This window comes from Hippichthys cyanospilos, chromosome 13 (genome assembly GCF_059441005.1).
Source record: "Hippichthys cyanospilos isolate Australia breed blue-spotted pipefish chromosome 13, RoL_Hcya_1.0, whole genome shotgun sequence".
Classification (NCBI taxonomy): domain Eukaryota; kingdom Metazoa; phylum Chordata; class Actinopteri; order Syngnathiformes; family Syngnathidae; genus Hippichthys; species Hippichthys cyanospilos.
Genome location: NC_142381.1, coordinates 1,325,917 through 1,348,720, shown reverse-complemented (window position 1 = coordinate 1,348,720; position 22,804 = coordinate 1,325,917). Strand labels below are relative to the sequence as shown.

General features: G+C 40.0%; 1 protein-coding gene across 3 annotated transcripts in view; it reads right to left on the bottom strand.

The window, feature by feature from the left end:
* Window positions 1–22,804, bottom strand: part of fgf13a (fibroblast growth factor 13a) — a 64,255-nt gene that overhangs the window by 5,291 nt on the left and 36,160 nt on the right. For 2 of the 3 annotated variants that reach the window (XM_088431279.1, XM_088431281.1), the window contains 2 exons: window positions 13,113–13,223; window positions 7,560–7,663 (listed from right to left, as the gene is read on the bottom strand). In XM_088431279.1, coding sequence (XP_088287405.1) covers window positions 7,560–7,663; window positions 13,113–13,223 — 215 coding nt within the window. Of the gene's footprint in view, window positions 1–7,559; window positions 7,664–13,112; window positions 13,224–14,730; window positions 15,126–22,804 lie in introns of those variants that run through there. The other variant, XM_088431280.1, reaches the window with a different exon arrangement.

The window sequence follows — 22,804 nt, the reverse complement described above, 5'->3', positions numbered from 1 at the left end:
CTTTGAACAATTACTCAATTTTTTAAATATATTATTTCCATAATCAATTAGTTGCCAACTAGTCAACTAACTTTGACAGCTCTATAATTTGGTAATACCGTTGAGTGGTTGAACTGGAAGGATTTGGATCATTTTAAGCTAAACAACGGCTTTGAACAATTACTCAATTCTTGAAATTGTTGTCAATTTGATCATTGATTGGTTGTCAACTAATTTTGACAGCTCTATATATTCGTAATCCTGTTGAGAGGCTGAAATTGGGGGATTTTTAACAATGGCTTTCAATTGTTGTCAATTCATTTCATAATCGATTAGTTCGATTTTGACATCTCTATCATTTAATTTACTGATTATTTTTTGGCATTTTTGCACGGATGCAAAAGATCTCAAATCTCACGTACACCCACATAAAAACCGCCGTCGAAAAAGGGTCAAGTTAGGGGAAAAATATGGCCAAATTGGGGCTACAGTATACACAGGGAGGAAATATTATTTTTTTGTGTAACAAAAGTGTTTGGAATACAGATCGTCTATTGAAGGCCTTGCGAAGAACAAGACAAACAATAAAAACCTCAGACTTGTTTAATCCGGTTCTAGCGTACACTCTCGGGACGAGTGATACTTTTACGCAGGATGGCGCCGGCCAAAATCCAGCGCCACGGTACCTTGCGGCAACAAAACGCAACTTTGTTTTTTGACTGATGCTTTCATGGTGGTGGCGTTGCCAAGCTTCGGCACCAGCGGTACTCCACTCGCAGAAAAACGGAGCGCTTCATAATTTACAAGCACGGGTGGTATAGAAGTGGCCCTATGGAGTGCCTATTACCGGCGCCGCCACCGTAGCGCGCCCTCGGAGAGATTAACGTGTCGAAAGGGTACGGATGTGCGCTGGGAAGAGGAGCAAAGCAAAAAGGATCGAGTCAACTAATGAGCAGCTTGGGGACGGAAAATTCCGTTTGCTAACTAGCAACTTGAAACCTGCTTTAGGTTTTCACCGTCAATTCTTGGAGATGTAACCACAGGTTGAAATAATCAGGAAAAGGATGAGGAATGGCACAGTGACACACCCCATTTTAGTCGCAGTGTGGCAACTGATGGCCATATTGGTGGATTTTTTCCCCCCCAAAAAAGCAAGCTTCAGTAGAACTTTGCTGGGGAAAAAAAAAGTTGACCAAACCAGTTACGTGGACATTTACTAGTGAACACACAGTTTTATTAGCAGTGTGACAAGAGATGGCCATCTTAGTGAAATGTTCTTTTAAAAAGGCTTCTGTGGTACTTCACTGGGGAAGAAAAGTTGACCAAACCAGGTAAGTCGACTTTTACTAGTGAACACACCATTTTTTTAGCAGTGTGACAAGTGAGTGTGGAATTTTCTGTCAAAAAAAGGCTTCTGTCATACCCCATGAGTATGGCTGGGGGAAAAAAAGTCAACGATGTCAAATTTAAAAATAAGTCAACTAAAAATATCCGACTCAAAGCTCCTGTAGAAATATGCTCTCACAGTGAAATTCTACACAGATCTTCCTTGGGAGATTTAGCCAGAAATGGAATTTGGGGGTGACATAAGGAGGCATGCACGTGAAATAGTACAGTGACATACCAGTGAACACACCATTTAATTAGCGGTGTGAGAGAGGATGGCCATTTTTATGGCATTTCTGAAAAAGTCGATCAAACTCCAAGCAAACGCTTGCATAAAATGTGTTGTCAGGCTGCGCGCTTGTGGCTGTGAGGGAGAGAGTTGTGCGCAGAGCGACGCGTGGTGGAGATGGGACCGACGCTGGCCCTTTAAGAAAAGTTGCAATGCATTGCGGGGATTGAGCGGGGTTGCGCTGGGCTCACACTTTGCGGAATCTTCAAGTCCCCCATCAACTGCGAAAAACCAGGGAACCTGAATGACACTTCAATCATTTCCTACTGAACTTGCAACATAACAAATGGCTTGCGGAGGAATTTGTTTTTGAAAAATGCGGCAAAAACTCCAGTCAACTTGCGCTGGAAACTGAATATGGGAATTAGGGAAAAGCAAAGTGTGAATGCTTGAGTCCTTATTGTCCTACTTGTTCTGCTCTCCTCGGTGGCTGCGGCATCTTATTTTCCCGGTCCGCGCGAGCTTGTTGTCATCAACAGCCGGCGGCATTTCTCCGACACCAAGGTGGACGTACGGCATGACTCACCGGCAGCCGCTTACAACCCGACTTTGCCTTGCTTTTTGCGTTGCCAACAGACAATTAGCATTTAGCAGGCAACGCTTCACCCTTTCAACCCCAAGCAAATCTTTTTATTTGTTTTTTTCCCCCAATACTTCACACATTCAATCCCAGGTACGGTTTTATATTCATTTTTGCATTTTTTTTTCTCAAATGTTTGCCCAAACGAGGATCAAAAATGACTCGTCATAAATGAAGCACTAAAGTGATATCTATGTAACTGAAGTAATTCATTAATAAGCTATCAAGTACCAAAAGTGACTACTTAAGTTATTAAAGTACAGAAGTAATTAATTGCTTTAAGGTTATTCAGTTAAGGAACTCAAGTACTAAAAGTAATCAATACTTTAGGTACAAAAGTACTAAAGTCATTACTGTAGGCTATCAAGTACTAAAGTGATTAGATACTGAAGTAGAAGAGTAATGAATTACTTTCCGGTTCTTAAGTATTAAAAGTAACCAATACTGTAAGTATTCAAGTGCTAAAATACCAAAGTAATCAATTATTGTGGTACTTAAATAACGTAAAGGATTCATTTGAAAAATGGATTGACCTTAAATATTCGATTTTTTTTCCTACTCATTAACCAAAAGGAAGCAATACTTGAGTTACTAAAGGAATTACTTTTGGCAATCAAGTACTAAAGTGATTAGCGATAAAAGATACATAATCAGAGTAATGAACTCCTCACTTTAAGGTTATTGATTATTTAAGGAAGTACTAAAAGTAATCAATACTAAAAGTAATCATTCAATAAAATACTAAAGTAATCAATTATTGTGGTGCTTAAGTACATCAAGTAAATGATTACTCTGGAAAGCGGTTGACCTAAAATATTAAATTACTTTAATACTTAATAATCAAAAGTAAGTACTTATAGTCATCTATATTTCAGGTACTAAAGAAGTCATCGATAAATTTAGGTAAGGAGATGCGGGGGAATCATGGAGCAGATACGGCTCACAGCGTTGTGTGCGTTTGTAGACAAACAAGGAAAAATAAACCTCGCTAAGTCGGCTTTTTCAATTCCCTGCCTGCAATCGATTGAATTCAAATGGAACGTTGGTGAGCTTTAATGCGGAGGAAAAACAATTAAAACAAACAAAAAAAATAGCCCGGCATCCAGATTCGCCATTCAAGTCAACACGCGCATAAATGACACAGCTCACTGGAGAGGAAGCAGACAGCCATGCTTATTTACAAAGCTATCCAGCTTGCATGCTTGAATAGGCCCGCGTGTGGGCAAAGTACATACAGCATTGAACAGGACGCAAAAACAAGGACGGACTCAAGCGCAGTCATGCGCTCTTTGTTTTGGAATGCGGCCGGGATGTCGGGTTTACCCGCGGCTCCGGCGCCGCTGCTCAAATTTGGGTACGGGCATTTGCAAGTACGATTCCAACGAACCTGATTTAATGCTGTTCAATGGCGTTCCAGGAACGGTACTTTTTTTTATTTCAAATTGAGAGTGAGTTAAGTTGAACATGAATCAACGTATTGCAAAGATGTTATAGTTACTCCTTTTCATCATGTAAAATATGTTTATTTTGTTCAATTCTAATTTAAAGTAATACTTTTTAACACAATGACAGGAACAGTTTTTTTATATTTTCAAATTGAGAGCAAATTAGGTAGAACACGAATCAACTTGTTGATAAGTTGTTAGACTCTTTTGCATAATGTTACAAGCCTTTATTTTGTTCAGTTCTAATCTAAAAGTCATACTTTTTAATACAATGACAGGAACAGTACATATTTTCTTTTCAAATTGCGAGCAAATGAAGTAGAACATGAATCAACTTATTGCTAAGTTGTTATAGTGACTCTTTGCATCATTTACATGCCTAAGTTGAATTCTGATCTACAGTAATACTTTTTAAATATTATGACAGGAACAGTACATGTTTTTTTCTTTACAGATTGAGAGCAAATTAGGTAGAACATGAATCAACTTATTGCTAAATGCTTATATATCAATGTTACCTACCCTTGACTCCTTTGCCTAATGTTACATACCTTTATTTCGATCATTCTAATTTAAAGTAATACTTTTTAATACTATGACATGAACATTATTTTTTTCTTTTGAAATTGAGAGCAAATTACATAGCGCATGAATCAACTTATTAACTACTACTACTACTAATGCTAACTAGCTCTAGCTAGCTAGTTGTAATGCTTTTTGTTGCCTTGAGAGGAAAAATTTGCTTTTTTTTGCTTTCAAATTAAGAGCAAAATAATTGGAACACAAAGAAACTCACCTTGAGGTTTTTCGAGAAAAAGCTCAGCTTGATTAAACCTGATCAGCTTGCATTTTGGCATCGGGTGCTTTTGCATTTATTTTGAAGACATTGTTGCCAAAGTAGAACAAGAAGGTAGTAAAGGCAAATAAATATTAATTGCTTCTTCTTCACCCACACATTGACGCTGATGGATGAATATATTTTCACTGGTGCGTTCAGCCTCACCCACACATGCACTCTTCTTCTCGCAGCTCATGTTCTCTCACGCTCTTGCTCTTTTGACTTCACGCGTGCATACGTGAAAAAAAAAAAAAACATCAAGTATGCACAAACACAGCAGCTGAAAGCTTTATGAATCTTAAATGGCCCAAAACAAAATTGCGCTAGTGTTAATTATTCATTTTTGTTGCGTGAATGCTGCGTAACGGCAAACTTGACTAATCAATTAGCGTACAGGAGGCAGTAAAGCTAACAGCGGTAACGAGTTAACTTTAACATGCCGCCAACTTCAAAATAAACCTCACCTTCCCAAATAAAATATGGCCATTATTGCCTTGCCGCACTTTTATTTTGAAGTTGATCCTGGCAGTTAACTCAAGTGTGACGGCTAACTTGACTAATCAATTAGTGGACAGGAAGCGGTCAAGCTAACAGCGGTAACGAGTTAACTTTAACATGCGGCCAACTTCAAAATAAACTTCACTTTCCCCAAAAAATATGTCCATCATTACCTTGCTACGCTTTTATTTTGAAGTACATCCTAGTAGTGTAACGCCTAACTTCACCAAAGAATTAGTGGACAGGAAGCGGTCAAGCTAACGGCGGTAACGAGTTAACGTTAAAGCAAAAGTTAGGGAATGCAAAGGACCCCGACTTCAGAAGAATTAATTTTTATCAACCATCTTTATCGTTTACATTCGCCTGAAATGGTTTGAGGTCAGAACTAGTACGATCCAAATCAGATATCTCTGATTTCCTTCCGTCCGTGAATGCAGCATTTGAGCTTGACCTAGACGTAAATGCTAGGCTGATTGCAGTTGTTGCTGCGAATATGCTAAGGCATCAAGGAATTATCTGAATATTTATGGGATGCCAAATATGTATTTGAACACATTTTCAACACCACGCAAAAAAAAACATATTTTTTCATCCAAATACCTGATTATTTCCTGAGCATGGTAAGCCATTAGAAAAAAATTGATTAGCTACAAACCTAGTTAGCGTAAACTCCAACTGTGAGCGTCATAAAATTTCCACCGATGTAAATAATAATAAATAGCTCGTATGTCAGGGCACAACTGTGATTTCTCATTAGTTAAAGGAAAACATTTGTAAAAACAACGAAAGAAAAGCCGAGCACATGACTGCACGCGATGTGGATGTCATTAATCTTACTTTGCGCCGCATACGTTGTTTTCTAGACACACTCAGCACACGATATTGAATCCGGGCTCTCCGGGAGCCGTGCGCTCCCGGAGCGCTCGGCTAGAAATGCGGCCAGGAAAACGTGTGGGAGGGGCTTCGCGTAGCGTCTTCTACAGCAATTAGCGTGATATTTGCCCCGTGGGCGCATTCCTTTCTCATCTTCTCATCTTGCCATCGTAAAGATGTTCATAAAAGTGGCGTATTGTCCGCAATCTAAAGCGCACTTTCAACGATCGGCCTGTTTTAAAACTGTTTTCATATATAAGGTGAACCGCATTATAAGACGCATAGAATAGAAGCTGCAGCGGTGGCTGATCTTGCACCGTGTATCCACTAGATGGAGCTGCGCTAAAGGGATCCGAAATGAAGAATAAAATAGAATAAGAAAATACCTTGAAATTAAAAGAGTATTTAGATCAATGTCAAGACCAATCAAGAGTTTAAAAGAATATAATTATGATTCAATTAAATGTTATTTCTTTAAAATATTTTATTTTGTGGGTTTAAAATCTGTTTCTGGATTTATTTTATAAAATGGTGCTATCTTTTACAAAAACTTGTGTTTTTTGCGCCTTGTCCCCATATAAATAGCACATCAAAATTTCAAACAGGGTGAAACTCCCTCGGATTGAACTCATTCAATCCCAAAGACATCTTTTTACGTTTTTCAAGAGACCAGACATTCAATCTCAGGTCATTTATTTTTTTCCATTATTTCATATTTTTGGTGAAAAGAGGTTTTTATTAAAGGAATCAAGAACTAAAAAAAAAAGGGATTACTTAATGTAATAGAGTACTCAAGTGACTGATTGTTTATGTTTGGTTAATTTAACATTTACTTTAAAAGTACTTAAATAATTTAAACCTCGAGCGGTATTTTGTCTAATTTAATTTCTACATCAAAAGCATTTCAAATGAAAGCGAAACCATTGAAAAAAAGACACTAGGGGAGCTGAAATTCCACCCAGGTGGTTACACCAGGAATGTGTTATCTGTTGATTAAAATACTGCACAAATTATGTGTGGAAAAAAAGACCCAAAAATGGTCAAAATACTGCACAAGTGTTGAGTAATGAATTACTGGAGTATTTTCTTACCATATTTAATTAATTACTCAATTCGTTTAGCGTCAAGACATTTTAGGGCCTTCTTTAGCCAAACACACACACAAAAAAAGACCTGTGATTGAATGACTAGATTAAAAAAAAAAAAACGTAAAAATATGTCATTGGGATTGAATGAGTTATTTCATTTTCTTGTCCAACATTTACCTTTGAAACTGACGCCGCTCTAATCGAAGGACCGCCCGAAGCTAAATCCAACCGGGCTGTAGATAAATGCGTTAAAAACGTTAGCGTGAGAAGGTCAGGGGCGCGGGTGCCCCCGAGGTGACTACTTCCTGGAAAACAAATGAAAACAAAAGCAAGCTTCGCCCAACTTGTTCGCCCCAATAAAAAAAAGAAAAAAATCGACGCTGCCAAGTGAGACCTTTAGCGCCCTCGGACGATCGTTACTAATTCGACTGGGAAGATTGTCTGTCAAGTGCGTTTGTGTCCAGCCAAACGCCATTCCCGGCGTCCTCCATTTTTCACGGTTGACAGCGCACTCCCATTTATTTCCATGCAAATCGCCGTACTTTCTTTGACGACGAGAACACAAATCCGGGCGGCCACTCACCGACGTGTACAAGTAGCCCTCGCTGTTCATGGCCAGGTAGAGTTTGGTCTGCACCCCCTGGATGGCCACCACTCGTAGACCCACCGGAATAAGGTTGAACATGGCTGCGCAGAAGAAAAGCAAACCATCATCTTCCGCAATCGCTCACTGAATAACCAAGGCGAAATTACCAAGCACTCTTTGATCTTGGCAAGGAACTAGCAAAACAAAAGAAATAGCATCTTTGGAAATTCTTTATATTTTCTTGTGTTCATATCCGTGTGTATCTGTTGCACAGTGTGTCAGATTTCCCACATTATGAGTGATCCTGAACGCCTCGCCAGTGTAATGTTGACAGCGCTCCTATGAAATACCGTATTTTCCGCACTATAAGGCGCACCTAAAAGCTTCGATTTTTTAAAAAAGCCGATGGTGCGCCTTATAATCAGGTGCGCCTTATATATGGATCAATATTGAGATTGGTAGATGGGGAATGAAGTGGTAAAGTAAGCTTTACCTGTTTCTTTTGTGTGTTTACACTTGAACAAGGTTGCTCATATTGACATTGAGTTATTATTAGTTATTATTTGAGTTATTATTCTTATTACTTTGAGTATTACTTGTGTTGAGTATTACATTGTGATTGAAAAAGTTTCAAAATATGTCATTAATTGAGGGTGCGCCTTATAGTGCGGAAAATACGGTACATTCAACAAACATAGCCATTCATGCAGTAGTCTGCTTGTCCACCATCCCATAATGTTACTGTACAGCTATAATTTTTTTACTGATTTTTTTTATGGAAAAAAGGACAAAGAGTGAGGGAGAATAAACCAAAAAAAGTATGAAGAATCAAAAAAGGTGGGCACAAAGTTTATTTTGAGACAACGTTTTTGCTCCGCCTTGACTTTTGTCAATTATTGGCCGGCAGTTAACGGAGATTGTCTTTCTTCAACAACAACCTCCTTTTGTGGTTGCAAATAGTATTAAAGTCATTTCAACAAACACGCAATCCCCGCGGTCAATCCGTCTTTTCAACGGAAGCATAAAAATCAAAGGAGTCTTGGCAGCCCCGCCCGCCCGAGGCCAACGCAAACACAACTATTGCTTACTGGTGCTTTCAAAGGCTTTATTACGTGTCGGCGCTTTATGACCCGGAAGGGAAATTGGCTCATCTGCGTGTGGCGCGAGGCTCCAACCAAGCGTTTTTCGTGGCTGTTTGTTGTGTACATTATGAACTTTGACCCTCATGTAAAGTCGCCAAAGCTCCCAAATGTTTTCAACATCTGCGTTCGAGAGTTCATTACGCTCAACCGGCGATCCGGACGGAAAAAACGCCATCGTTCCGGCCGCTGAGGACCGCGAGGGCGAGGAGGAGCCTCAACAACAGAAAATTCAAAATAAACACACCAAAACATGGCCTGATGAGGCTTTTATTTTGAAGCGCTTCCTCAGAGCCACGTTTTCGTTCCCATTAGTTTGACACTTCCGGGTGTCTTCGAGCTGCTGAAGTCAGCGTCAGACGTACGGTGCATTCAAATGCAGCCGGACGTTTCAAACTCATACAGGACAAAGGCCAGCCGCGTATTAAAAATTAATAATCATAATCATAAAGTTGTTGGTGTCTTAATACTTAAAATCTTTAATATTTAAAAATCAATATTTTTTGGTCGAGAGCTAAAATAAAGAAAAACAGCAAGGTATAATAACTGTCATACTACTAATAATAATGAATAATAATAATTATAACAATAATAATGTGTAATTATTGTTTATTTATATAACAATTACTATTATTCTTAATGACAAAATTATGTTACGTTATGCTAAATTGTAGTATAGCTATTTTCTCAAGAGCCTGTCTAGGTCTTTCATTCTGTCATTTTTTTGTGTTTACATTTTTTTGTGTTTACATTTTTTTGCGCAAGTGTTAAATCGCTCCTTCAATTTAAGTCACTTGCAAAACTGCTCTGCAACCAAAAATTATATAAATATATATATATATATATATATATATATATATATTATATATATATATTATACACACACACACAAAATATTGCATGCAATTTTGTTTACAGTGAAAGTTTTGTAGGCATATTGAGAAAACGACTACCAAGCCGTTGAAAATGAGCACAAAGAGGCTGCAAGTCCTCTTTTCAGGTTTGAGACGCCGAAGCGCGCGCACATCGCGTACGAGGTGTCACAGAGTGCCAAGCCGAGAGCGCTGGTCAATGAGCTACATCTAATGAATATGGGCCTTGTGTTGTATAACACCGTGTGTGTGTGTGTGTGTGTGTGAGCTCCATAAAATGCTGGCAGGAAAGCCGCAAGCAACAAAACGACACACACAACAAACAGGCAAAGCCAGCCTCTTTTCTGGATCCGCCGCCAAACGCGTTCAGCGATGAGACAAACAGTTTGAGTTTGCTTTTCTGTCACTGATATGCAATGTCTGAGTTAGGGCGATGAAAATTTCATGAAATATTGATTCATTGGAATTTGGGTCAGATGTCAACAGGGTTCATGCAGGAATCGGCGAATCCAATTTGATGCTGTAACAGTTTTCTTTTTAAATTAAGAGCAAATTAAGTGTAAGATGAAACGTATTCCGAAAACGCGTAATAGTGAGTCCTTTGCAAAACATTGTATGCCTTCATTTTGTTTTAGATCAAAGGTGTCAAACTAAAGTCCTCGAGGGCCGGTATCCTGCATGTTTTTGATGTTTCTTGAGCTAATTCTTTGAATCAGGTGACACCTGGAAAACATGCAGCGTACCGGCCCTCGAGGACTGGACTTTAACACCTGATTTTCCTTTTTTTCTTATTTCTTCAGGAACTCCATTCAATTACATATTTATTGATATATTTTCGCGTTTATTAGGTTTGAGGAAGGTCTAAAATAGGCTGGTACTGAATTGAGTTTGAACTCATTCAATCCCAAAGACGTTTTTTTTCTCGGAGCCCAAACATTCAATTCCCGGCATTTATTATTGTTAATATATGAGTTTGCCGGTTGTGCCCTCGATTCCATTTTGCCCACGATTGTGCCCGTCGGGACCAATCAGGCTTTTGTGTCCCGCAGGACACGCAGGGGCGTCCGGACGGGTATGGGACCTTCGGGCCGGCCCAGAGCTGACACTTGACAAGCCGGCGCGGCTGGCTCGCTGGTGTCGGCAGCGTTCAAGTGATAAGGCTGAGCGTAATGGCCCGTCCCGAAGCTTCAGCGGCGCTCTGCTCAGAGGTGTCCAAAGACAGAGACCATCCAAAGGACGTGCTGTGACCTTCGCGCTCAAAGTCTGAAAAGTCCCAAAGGCCATTAAGAACATACAGGCTTGGGTAAAAGACCAAGTAAATGATGAAAATATGAAAGGGAGTTCCACAGGGTTGAGTACTAAGACCCCTCACATTTTCGTCGTTTTCATATTGCAGTTAAAAGATGGTATATTAATAATCTCTATAAAATGGATTTAACAAAAATATTTATTACTTTTACTCCGCAAACTTATTTGCCACTTTCCCAGACCCATACCCCATCATGCATTTAGTTTTTTTCGCGAAATTGATAGATTACATTAGCATCTAATTTGCTCTTCCTGACTGGCTAGCAAAGACGAATGGGTAACTGAAACATACATAGTCTTGCGTAAGATAAAAACGTTAAATAAATGATGAAAATATGAAAGGGAGTTCCACAGGGTTGAGTTCTCAGACCCCTCACGTTTTCATATTGCAGTTAAAAGATGGTAAATTAATAATCTCTGTAAAATGGATTTAACAAAAATATTTATAAACTTCCCTTTTATTTCACAAAATTATTTGCCACTTTCCCAGACCCATACCCCATCATGCATTTTGTTTTGTTTTTTAGCTAAATTAATAGATTACATTAGCATCTAATTTGATCTTCCTGGCTTACTTGTCTAACAAAGACGAATGGGTAAGTGAAACAAACATAGTCTTGCGTAAGATAAAAACATTAAATAAATGATGAAAATATGAAAGGGAGTTCCACAGGGTAGAGTACTAAGACCACTCACATTTTGATGGTAAACAAACAATCTATAAATTTGATCCCCAAAAATATATTTTTATAGACCTAAATGATATTTTACAAAATAAATCTTTGTGGACTTGATGCGATTGATTAATCTAGCTCTCACTTTTTTTTTTTTTCCAGTGATGTAGCGCCTATTTTTTTTTGTTTGTTTCCGCCAAGTAACTCCTAACCCAGGAGCGTCAAACAGCCCGTTTAATTGCCACTTCCCCAGACCCATACCCCATCATGCGTTCAGTTTGTTTTAGCTACATGGACGTGTTATATTAGCACCTAATTAGCTCTTCCTCATTTAGTAGGCGCCACGCTAGCAAGGACGAAACCCTTGATCTTACTTATATGTACTTGCGCATTTGAGTAGGTCCTCTCCCACCATCGCAAGACACCAGTAGCTCCAAGAGGAACTGACTGCGCTCCCCGTCACCATGGAGACAAGCGCAGCCAGCACCTAACAACGCTATTTTTGGAGTCCTGCAAAGAGCTTCACTCTTCTTCCTTTTTCCATTTCAAGCAGCACTCTTTAATTTGCTCCTCACGGCTATCGCGGCATCACTTTTGCTAATGCAGGTGTCGCGCAGCGCGATTGCAAGTCTTTTTTTTTTTTTCTTTTGGCGAGTGGGAGTTCCGCCGCTCGCCACTTAGTAAAACTTGCAGTTATTCCATCTAGAAGATTGCACAAAGTGTTTCCTCAGCGGCAAAGTGGATGCGTCGGCCCGGTTCATTAAACGATACGCCGGCGCAAAAGCTGGGTTCATCGGAAGCGGCCCGTTTGCGGACGAGTGGCGGCGCCGCTGCTTTGCCGTTCATCTGCTCGTCGCTTTATCTATTGGACGACGCCAACCGATATTACCGAAGTTACTCAGAGTGGGTTTCACATGGAAAAAAACAACATGTGCATATACTTCTGGGTCATATTGACCCAAAGACATTACTGCTGTTATAGAAATGAACATAAGTCACTGGCTAAAACCAAACAAAGGAATTGGGAAAAACACATTCCGGACACTTTCGGGTGATTGAATACACCCCGGGTCAAAATGACCCATGAATATTATTGGTGTATTGGGGGGTTAATCACAAAATTTGTTAGATAGCAGGATTACACACTAAAAAAAAGTTTCTTGAGGGTTTTGAAAAATGACGCATGACCCCGGGTCAAATTGACCCAGGATGTTCTTACAGAGAAACAAATGTAACACAATTAAGTGTTTCCTCTCTTTGAGTTTTTGACACATTTGAAGAAATGCACACACTACATCATTGCTGTTCTTGCATAATAAACAACAAAACAGTGGACTTGTATTATCCATATTTTGGACACGTTTAGGTGATTCAATGCACCCCGGGTCAAAACGACCCAAGAATATTGTTGCTCTTTTGAGAAATAAACATATGTTAAAACAAAATATTGGCTTTGTATCCTGTATTTGGGTGATGAAATGGGACCCGGGTCAAAGTGACCCAAGGGCACGACGGCCGTTCCTTGCCAACAAACATTAGAGAAGTTTTCCGACTTACTGTAGCCGTTGTCCTCCTCCTTGGTTCCATCAATGGTTCCGTCTGCCTGCAGCTGCAGGTGGAACCCCTGTCGACTGTACAGCTTGGTCACGATGCCCTTCAGCTGGGGCTCTGTCAAACAGAAGAAAAAAAACAGACGTGAAAACACTCGCACGTCCCTCCACTTTTACCTGGACGTTCACCAAAGCAGCAACGTTGGAGTAGCGAGATCATGGGCGCAACGCAGAAGAAACCGCCCCACTCTTCTCCGTTGGCATGTTGATAAGAGCCAAACTTTGCCGGAGGTTACGCGTAGACTTCGTCTAAAAGTATTCCGTGCAAATGGAAAGAAATCCTCGTCCCGCAAACTTCTAGTGACTAGTCAGTCGTTTTGAGGAACGTTTAAAAAAAAAAAAAAAAAAAGGAAGGCGTCAAACGTAAATGATTCTCTACTGTTAACGTCGATAGACGTAAGTCTGGTGGTCAAGACAAAGATCCGTTTGAAATGGACTAACAGAGTCCATAAAGCGGTTCCGCTTCAAGTCCTTGTCTTGCATTCAAGAACCCGGGGAACGGGCTTTGCGTTTGCCATGTGAAGTGTAATTACACATCCATGGCACCGGGTGGTGCAGCGGTGCTCTCGTTGTCAAAGCCTGCGCATAATTTAATGATTTATTTACTGCTTTTAATTTACTGATTTTGAGCGTCAAACGGTTCAGCTGGTCAAAGATGTGTCATGTTTAAATAAGTACTAACTTTTTTTAAAAAAATTCAGGCGCTTTGATTAATGTTTTAGCTATTTGTTTCCGTTTCAGACTAATCTGTAAACTGTAAAAATCCACAAAAGCAAAACAACACTCAAGCACACGCAAATTGTGACATTTTTTTTCAAGTTTTACACCGCGCCACTATTAAATGCATGGCATATAAAAAGTGTACACACCCCTTCTCAAATTCCATTTTTTGTGATATACAAAATAAGAACAAGATACATGTAAAAAAGAGCCAAACTGATAGTTTAAAATGGCTGATAAATATCAAGAAAAAAAAATGTCAACCCATTCCCCGTCAAAAATCAATTAAAACTCATTCACCGCCGTTGACGGCTATACACGTCAAAAATACATTTGAACTCATTCTCTGCCATTGACGGCTATAGATATCAAAGATCTTTTTAACTTTGGCTGCCTTTGACTGCTACAAATGTCAAAAAAACAATTTGAACTCATTCACCGCCATTGACGGATCTACACGTCAAAGATCCATTTGAACTAAACGACCGCCATCAACAGCTATACACGTCAACACGTTCAAACTCATTCACCGCCAGTGACGTCTCTAGACGTCAAAGCTCCATCTGTTGATGGTCAGAGGTCCGGCTGGGATTAAATTAGTTGCGAGCCGCAGCGATAGGACAAAAGAGCCAGCCGTGAGCCTACAAAAGTTGGGGCTCGCTCCGTGGAAAGCTGCATTTTTCCGGTCTCGTACGGAGCTTAGCGAGTACGCGCTTCCAGAAAAGAATTTGGAATCTGCGAGAAAGGGAACGCGGCCGGTCGCGAGCGGACGCCGGGCGGGATTCCCCCGGCGTCGCCGCCAACTTTTCATCCTCGGGCCAAAGGAGCGAGGTTACGCAACAGACCTGGCCGCCTCCTGCGCCTCTTCTTGGATCCGAAGAGCTTGACCCTGGAGAAGACGTTGAGGCGCCCGGGCTTGTCGCAGCCCCCCTTGCTCTTGCTGGGGCTGCCCACGCAGCGGCAGGCGTTGGACTTTTCCCGCTCCCTGGCCTGCCGCTTCTGCCGAATGAGGGAGCTGGCGATGGCCGCCGCCATGGCCACCTTGGCGAACGCCGCCGCCGCCGCCGCCGCCGGCCTGGAGTCCCGAGCGCTGGCGACGCCGGAGTCAAATCAGCCCAGCGGCTCGGGTCCGGATCGGAAGAGAAAAGCTACAGGTCGGGGACGGACTTCTCTCATGGCGGGGCATCCTCATTTTCCGGGCAAATGTTTTGGGACGCTCCTTTGCATCATCCTGCGGCGGGCGGGCGGGCGGGCGACACCTGTTTGCGGCGCGCCGGGCTCGGCCGCTTGAAGACCGCGATCAAAGCGGGAGGGGGGGGAGGGAGGTGGGGGGTGTCAACCTATCAGTGGCATGCCTTCTTCTTTGCTCTCTGGAAAGGAGGCGAGGCGCGGACTGCCGAGAGAGAGAGAAAGAGCTGCCGTGCCCGAGAGCGTCCCGCCTCCAACCGGCGGCGAGGAGGGAGTGCTCGCTCGCGCGCGCGCGCGCGACAGACATTGGCGCTCACGTAAGAAGGAACAGCGCATCTGACAAAGATGCTCACTCAGCAAAAGCTTTCCGATATGCCAACCGGATTGAAACGTTCTCGCGTCCGTTTGACAGCAATGCAGAACCAAAATGTCATTCTTCCACCCTGAAAATTGATTAACTTTGCCTGCCTAACCACAGCGCAAATATTCCTTTGTAGGCTACTGTACATACAGGACTACAACTGCCAATCAAAATAAAAGAATAAAAACAAACAGAAATAATAAGCATATGCATACTTGAATAATTAAATGAAACTAATATAAACAAAAGACAAGAGTAGAAAATAAAAGTGGGGAAAAAAAAAATCTGGATGTATATTGTACAGTATAGTACTCAAATAAAAAAATAAATTAAAAATACTCAAAAAAACAAAGAAAATGCAACAAATATTTACAAATAAACAAATATTTGAATCAAAAAGTAATGTAAATAAAAACATACATTCGTGAATAATTGTAATTTCATGATTGAATATATTTTTGTATATTATTTTACTTATTTATAGGTTTTAATATTTATTTGCTTGGTTTTGCCTCCCTAAAATCAGCTAAACCAAGAAGTGGTCGAACAATCCTTTATAGAATACATACTACACAAGACTACAACCAAAAAAGTCCCAGGTGGATAGCAAAACAATAAAAACAAAGAAAGAAAGAAAAACTGACAGATTTTGTTCCGAAAGTGAGTAAAAATGAAAAAGGCACTTTTCCTCTCAACTCGCTCACACAGGCGCCATGCTCAACATAAGTCACGTGATTCCACACTCGACGCTCAAATAAACGGACTTAGGACACCCTCTGGTGTCCAAAAGCAAAACTTCACGCCTATTTTATTTTTTACTTATTTCCTGACTGGCCAGCCAGCATATACAGTATATATTTTCAGTCCAGTTGACTCAATGTAACCCATTGTGTCCTCACGCACAAAAAACGCAAAACATTAAATTAGATTAATGCAGAAACCTTGTTAAAAAGTCACATAGCCCCTGAGGTGCTTTCACGTACGTCTTTCACTTCCAAAATCGTATTTTTACGTCTCTTTCAAGAGTTTTGGACATTCAGTTCGTGGTCCTTCATTTATTGTTTATCGACACATAGCCTAAACTACAAAAAGACCCTCCTTCGGCCAAGTATTTGGAAAAAAATCTGTAAATTAGTACTGTACCTAGTATTAACTGTCTGGACTCTAGTCTAAAGACATATAAATACGTCTTTGGAGAAAAAGAAATCACGTCTTCAATGGCGGTGAATGAGTGAAAGCGGTAAACACAAAAAAGCTAGAAAAGACCATTTTGGCGAGCAGGGACTCAGATTTCAGCACTACGGACAGCTCACACACCTTTGCGAGCCTCTTAATGCGTATACGTCGTCATTGATGGCAGTGAATGGATCCATAAGACAAAGAACAATAAAGGAGTCAAATGGGAGTCAATACACACTTGCCACCATTTAAAAAGCTCCTGATTTACCCCAGAATATGCACACACACGCAAGCATATTATGTCAGTCATACAGTTTTACTACCTCTTAAGATTAAATAAATGTACTTGTACAGGGGAATTTAGGAAATAACTCATTCACTCCCAGAGACGTGTTTTTACGTATCTTTCAATAGTCGTTGACATTCAGTCCCAGGTACTTTTTTTTTAATTCATTTGTTTTTCTATTTATGTGTGAAACTATACAGAGACATTTCTTTCTTTTAGTATTTGAAAAAACATATATTTCAGAACTTTATTACTTATGCAAAGAAAATTACGTTTTTGGGATGGAAAGAATTGATTGCGGGCCCATACCCCAGGGTGTGCACAAATCTGCAATCATATTACCCCAGTCATACATTCCTACTACCTCTCAATCAATCACACATAAAAGCAAGAAAAACACCCGGAATTCAGATTCCAGCACCAAGGAAATGACTCATTCACTCCCAAAGACGTGTTTTTACGTATCTGTCAAGAGTTTTTGACCTTTGTCCCAAATATTTTATTTATTCACTCATATGGAAAACCAGACCCCGTCTTTTGGCCTGATATTTAAAATTAAAAAAAAACGATCTGTATGGTACAATGTGGGGTGAAATTTCCGGGCTCTGTAAAGACATAAAATGACGTCTTTGGGTTTGAATGAGGGGATTGCCGGCCCATAGCTCAGGGTGTGCACATATGTGCAATCACATTGTCCCAGTCATACATTTTTGCTACCTCTCAAGGTAGAAAAAAAAATACATTTTGACAAGTATAAGATATGTGGGGTGTAATAATCACATCATATATATGATTATATGATAAAATCACTTTATTAGCATCGATAAAATAAAAATAAAATGTTTTTCGATGGCAGTGATGAATAAAAGCAGCATTCACACACAAAAACTAGAAAAACAGCATTTGGACTGGCAGGAATCCGATTTCAGCACCACGGACAGCTCGCGCACCTTTGCAAGACTCCTAAAGCAAAAAAACCAAAACCGTAGCACCCAAAAGCCAATCAGGGACGCTAAAAACCCAGCGCGCATCCTACCTGAGACGGTTTTTCTTAAGGGGAAGCTCATAGCTGGGCGAAGCGCAGCACGCGTTGAGCAAACTTGTCCGCCAACGAGACGAAAAGCGAGCGAGGGAGCGAGCGAAAGTCGGGGCGTGGCCACCGGCGGGAACCCGGATCATTACAGGACATTAAGCCCGCGACATTAGGACTTAACGGCTCATCAAACATTCATTTGGATTGCGGAGGGGGGGTGCAAAAATGGAGGCTTCTTGTCATGACAAGACTTTGCTCTCATGTTACACAGATGCTGTAAAGTGATCCGATAATGCGCCGCCTAAACCGGTTATTGTGGGCCTCTGGAACCGGCGGCCAACAATAGAATCTTTACAAGGACGTTTGTCTGCTCTTGCAAAAAGCACAAATTGATGGCACGCCTTGGACAGACATTGTCGTTTAGAACGCGCCTCCCGTTTCGTGCTCTCCGTTTGTACGCTTGGAAATGGAAGATTTTTGTTTTTCCGTCAGAGGATTCGTGCAGCCAGAAATTGGACTTTCTGTCGAACAAAGAATCGTTCACTTAACATACATCACAACTCTCCGTGTAGCCACAACACTGCTTTGCAATTTTTTTTTTAAGTTCACCCCCCAGGAAAGAGAAAACATTTCAGACGCCCCCCCCCCCCCCCCCGCTCACCATTAGCTATTAAAAGAAATGCATAGTTGACCAGAAAAAAATGTTTTTAAAGGTATAGTTGTACTGTGCATAAAGAATCATTTCTTTTAAAATTATAGGCAAAATATGTACTTTTTACTGCAAGTGAGATTATGAATTGTAAATTATGAATGTTAAGTTTATGTTCAAACTGATTTTAAACCGGTATTCGTTATTTTGGTCTGAATATTTTTGCATGAATCAGACCATTAAATAAACGTTTGTTGGCTGTTCAAATAAAATCTTAATTGTTCAGTATGATTTAAGAAAATGGAAATTATTTTTTTAATTTTTAAAACTTTTATTTTGGCCAGTCTTCAATTATTTGCACACTTACGAGAGCGTACCCTAAATGTTTAAAGTCATTATTGAAGTTTATCCATTATACCTACTGACTGAAATCAGTTTTAACTTAAATTTGACGAATTGTAAAAAGTGAAACAGGGTCCTGCTTCATTCCCAAAACGACGTCATCTCATTTTAAACATTTTATTTTTACTCATCACTGCGACCACTAGATGGCGGCAGACAACCGTCTATCAAGCGTCCACCTTGAAGCGAGCACACGGATCCACTTTTTTTTTGCTAGTGAGATAGCATTCGCTTTTTATACAGCACGTCCTCATTAGACTGTCTGAGAATTTAAAAAAAGGACGCCAAGTTATATTCGTCTCGTTTGAAAAATGCTATATATAGAGAAAATAAAAATAAAAACCCGAGGGCAGCTGTCACATGAAATCAAAGAAAGCACCTGAAAGGCCTTCATTTAAATGCAAATAAGGTGAAAGGAGAGACAGTCAGCAAGTCACACTTCTGCAAAACTTCAAGTCGTTATTTCACACATACGCAAAGATAACTGACTGCTTTGTTTGTGTGTTTAGTTTACCCTTTACGGTTGATTCTTTGTGCTTTGTTTGACTTGATCTTTGTTTTTGGCGCCGCCTCCGGCCGCTGTTGATATTACATTTTGTAGTGAGAAAGGAAAGCGTGGCTTCGCTTGAGAGCAGTCACTGTCAGTGACACACACGTTGTTCTTTCTGTATCTCTGTGAAAAATGGCCCCTAAGTTGTACTTTCTTAGTAAGAATGTTTTCATTTATGATACGCAAAATTAGTTTGTAGCTCCGATAACTTGTAACCGTGGATAACATGCCAGCTAATGCTAGTTGTTATCTTCAGCATGTTATACGGTGCTGCCTTGCATGCATTTAGCTCGTTAGCATTTTTGCCTAGAAAATTAGTTAGCTAGAGGGCTAGAGAGAGAGAGAGAGAGAGAGGTAGCTAGATAGATAAGAGTTAGCTAGCTAGAGATAGAGGGATATAGAGTTAGAGATAGCAAGAGATAGCTAGATAAATGGATAGATAGCTAAGCGAGTTAGCTAGCTAGAGATAGAGAAATAGAGACGTAGCTAGAGATAGCTACCTACCTAGCTAGCTAGCTAGACGGATAGTTAGCTAGCTAGATAGATAGAGTTAGATATCTAGGGATGGAGATAGAGATGTGGCTAGAGATAGCTAGCTAGAGAGATAGCTAGATAGCTAAGAGAGTTAGCTAGCTAGAGATAGAGAGAGTGAGATAGGTAGATGCATAGATAAGACAGAAAAATAGTTAGCTTGGTAGATGGCTAGATACAGTAGTTAGCTAGCTTGATAGTTAGCGATAGATAGATAGATAGATAGATAGATAGATAGATAGATAGATAGATAGATAGATAGATAGATAGATAGATAGATAGATAGATAGATGTCAAATGTTAATCTGTTCCTTTTTACAACATTAGCATTCCCACGTCGCTAAAAGCGAAACACGCAATGGACCGCGGCTAATTAGGCACGGGCAGAATTGCTGGCATCTGTCAGGAAACCTCTCAACTTTTGTTGAGCGTCTGGCTTCAAAGCGCCGCCGCAAATGATCTGGCCTTTTTTTTTCTTTTTTTTTTTTTCCTCCTCCAAGCACAAAAACAAGGCAAATATTTTCCCCAGCTCATCAACCAAGGCTAAATATGGCAAGGAAACAAAGCGCCGGCTGGATCCGTTTCAGGATGCGCGCCCGCTGCCAGACTTTTGTTGTCGCCTCACATTGAGGAAGAGGTGTGAAACGCAAAACACAAAACTCCACACACGCGGCGACCAATCAACTTGCCAAAAAGGAATGCGCGCCTGTCAAGGAGTTGTGTTAGAATCGGGTCCAGTCTCGGCAGAACAACACAAGATAGCTGGAAGAGTACGGAAGCCTCAAAATTTAACAAAAAATATTTTTAAAACGGACAAATATGTAATACACTAATCGGTCTTAACGGATAAAAACTGAGGTACAACCTAATGAATTTGACTGACATTTTTGCTGCAAAAACGCCTTAGTGAGTTTTTACTTACGGAAAATATGAAATAATATAGAATCAATCATAACAATTTCACTCAGTTATAAACATGAGAAATTGCGCAAAACCCTTCATTCTTTATTCAGCCATCATTAATGGACTTTTTTTTTCTTCTGGTCCGTCATTCGTCAGGCGCTGGTTTACATCTGTATGCGCTCAAACATTCTTTTTCCTGTTTTGGGACTTAAACACTTAAAGTCAACACCATGCATGCGGTTCTCCATTTACACCGCAATTGAAACACTGCACTATTTTAGGAATTGAAGGCAGCCCAAAATAAAATGAGCGCTGCTGTCAAAAGTGACTACTGGAAAATTTCTATTCATAAAAGGCTGCTAATTTTACCTCAGTCAGGGTCCGAAAATATAGCAAGTCATGTGACGCTGACCCATTTAAGCTTCACCATTGTGACACATTCCAGACGTCGTCTGAGAGCCAAATATGGACTCCACGTTCTACTTTGTGCTCCAAATACCAAGGAACGCTCGTTTTACAGTTTCGCATTATTTGCGTACGTTTCCAAATAACCAAAATGTGGCATTGATGGCAATGTGCATCAGGATAAAATGTATCAAAATAAAGGCATACAACATTTTGTAAATGATGCGATATCATGTTTCAATTAATTTGCTCTCAAGTTGAAAAGGAAACTACTCCTGCTGTTACGACTTTAAAATGCATGAAAGTAGATTAAAACTATGAGTAAAGATATAAAATGTGTTTCCAGGACATTTCCTATAACAATTTATTGATGTATTTCCTCATGTTTCATTATATTGACTCTTATTTTGTAAAGAAAAATGTACTGTTCCTGTCAAAGGATTAAAATGCATGAAATTTCATTCAAACTTATAATAAAGCCAAATGTTTTGCAAAGGGACCATTATAATAATTTGGAAATATGTTGATTCAAGTTGCAGTTAATTTGCTGTTAATTTGAAAAGAAAGGGGTACTGTTCCTGTCAAGCCATTAACATGCACTATATCACATTTAAAATTCTAATAAAGCCTAACTTTTTTAAAGGAGTCTTTATAACAGAATTTAGCAATGCGTTGATTCATGTGCCTGGTAATTTGCTCTTAATTTGAAAAGAAAAAAGGTTCCTGACATGGCATTAAAAAAATACATTAAATTACATTAAAAAAAATATATTTTATTATATGTTTTTTAAAATGACTAGAAGTTCCTTGAGTGACCAGTATCTGCCCGGAAAAAAGAAAAAAAAGAAAAAAACATCTCTCTAGGATAAATGGGTCATGTAGGCGATCAGGGTCAAAGCGGGCTCGCGCCTGCCCATGATGTCATCCCGGGGAGCAATCAATAGAAGCGTAATGGCGATGGATGGCCCCCATAGCTCAGCATCCAAAAGTAGGGCAAAACGCAGCAGTCGGTCGGGCGCGACCCCACCGCGAGCCCGCCTTGGGATGGGACGGCTTAAATCCACACGCTATGGCGTCATCTCATCTCTTTGACGCCGCCTTGGGATCCAAACGCATTCGATGCCAAAGACATATTTTTACGTTTTTCAGAGTCCAGACAATCATTCCCAGGTACTTGATTTTTTGATCCATTACATAAATACTATAGTACTTAATTATCTAAAGTACTTGATGGAACCTAAGGTATTAAAGTAGTTAAATATCTAAGGTACTAGATTACTAAACATAGGTATGAAAGTCCCACCAATAAATTTCTCTAAATTACTTTAGTAATTGATTACTACTGCATATCATTGTATTTAATTATATTTGATTACCTGTAGTAATCAACAGAGTACTATCTAATTGTTTACTCAAATATTTAATTAGCTAA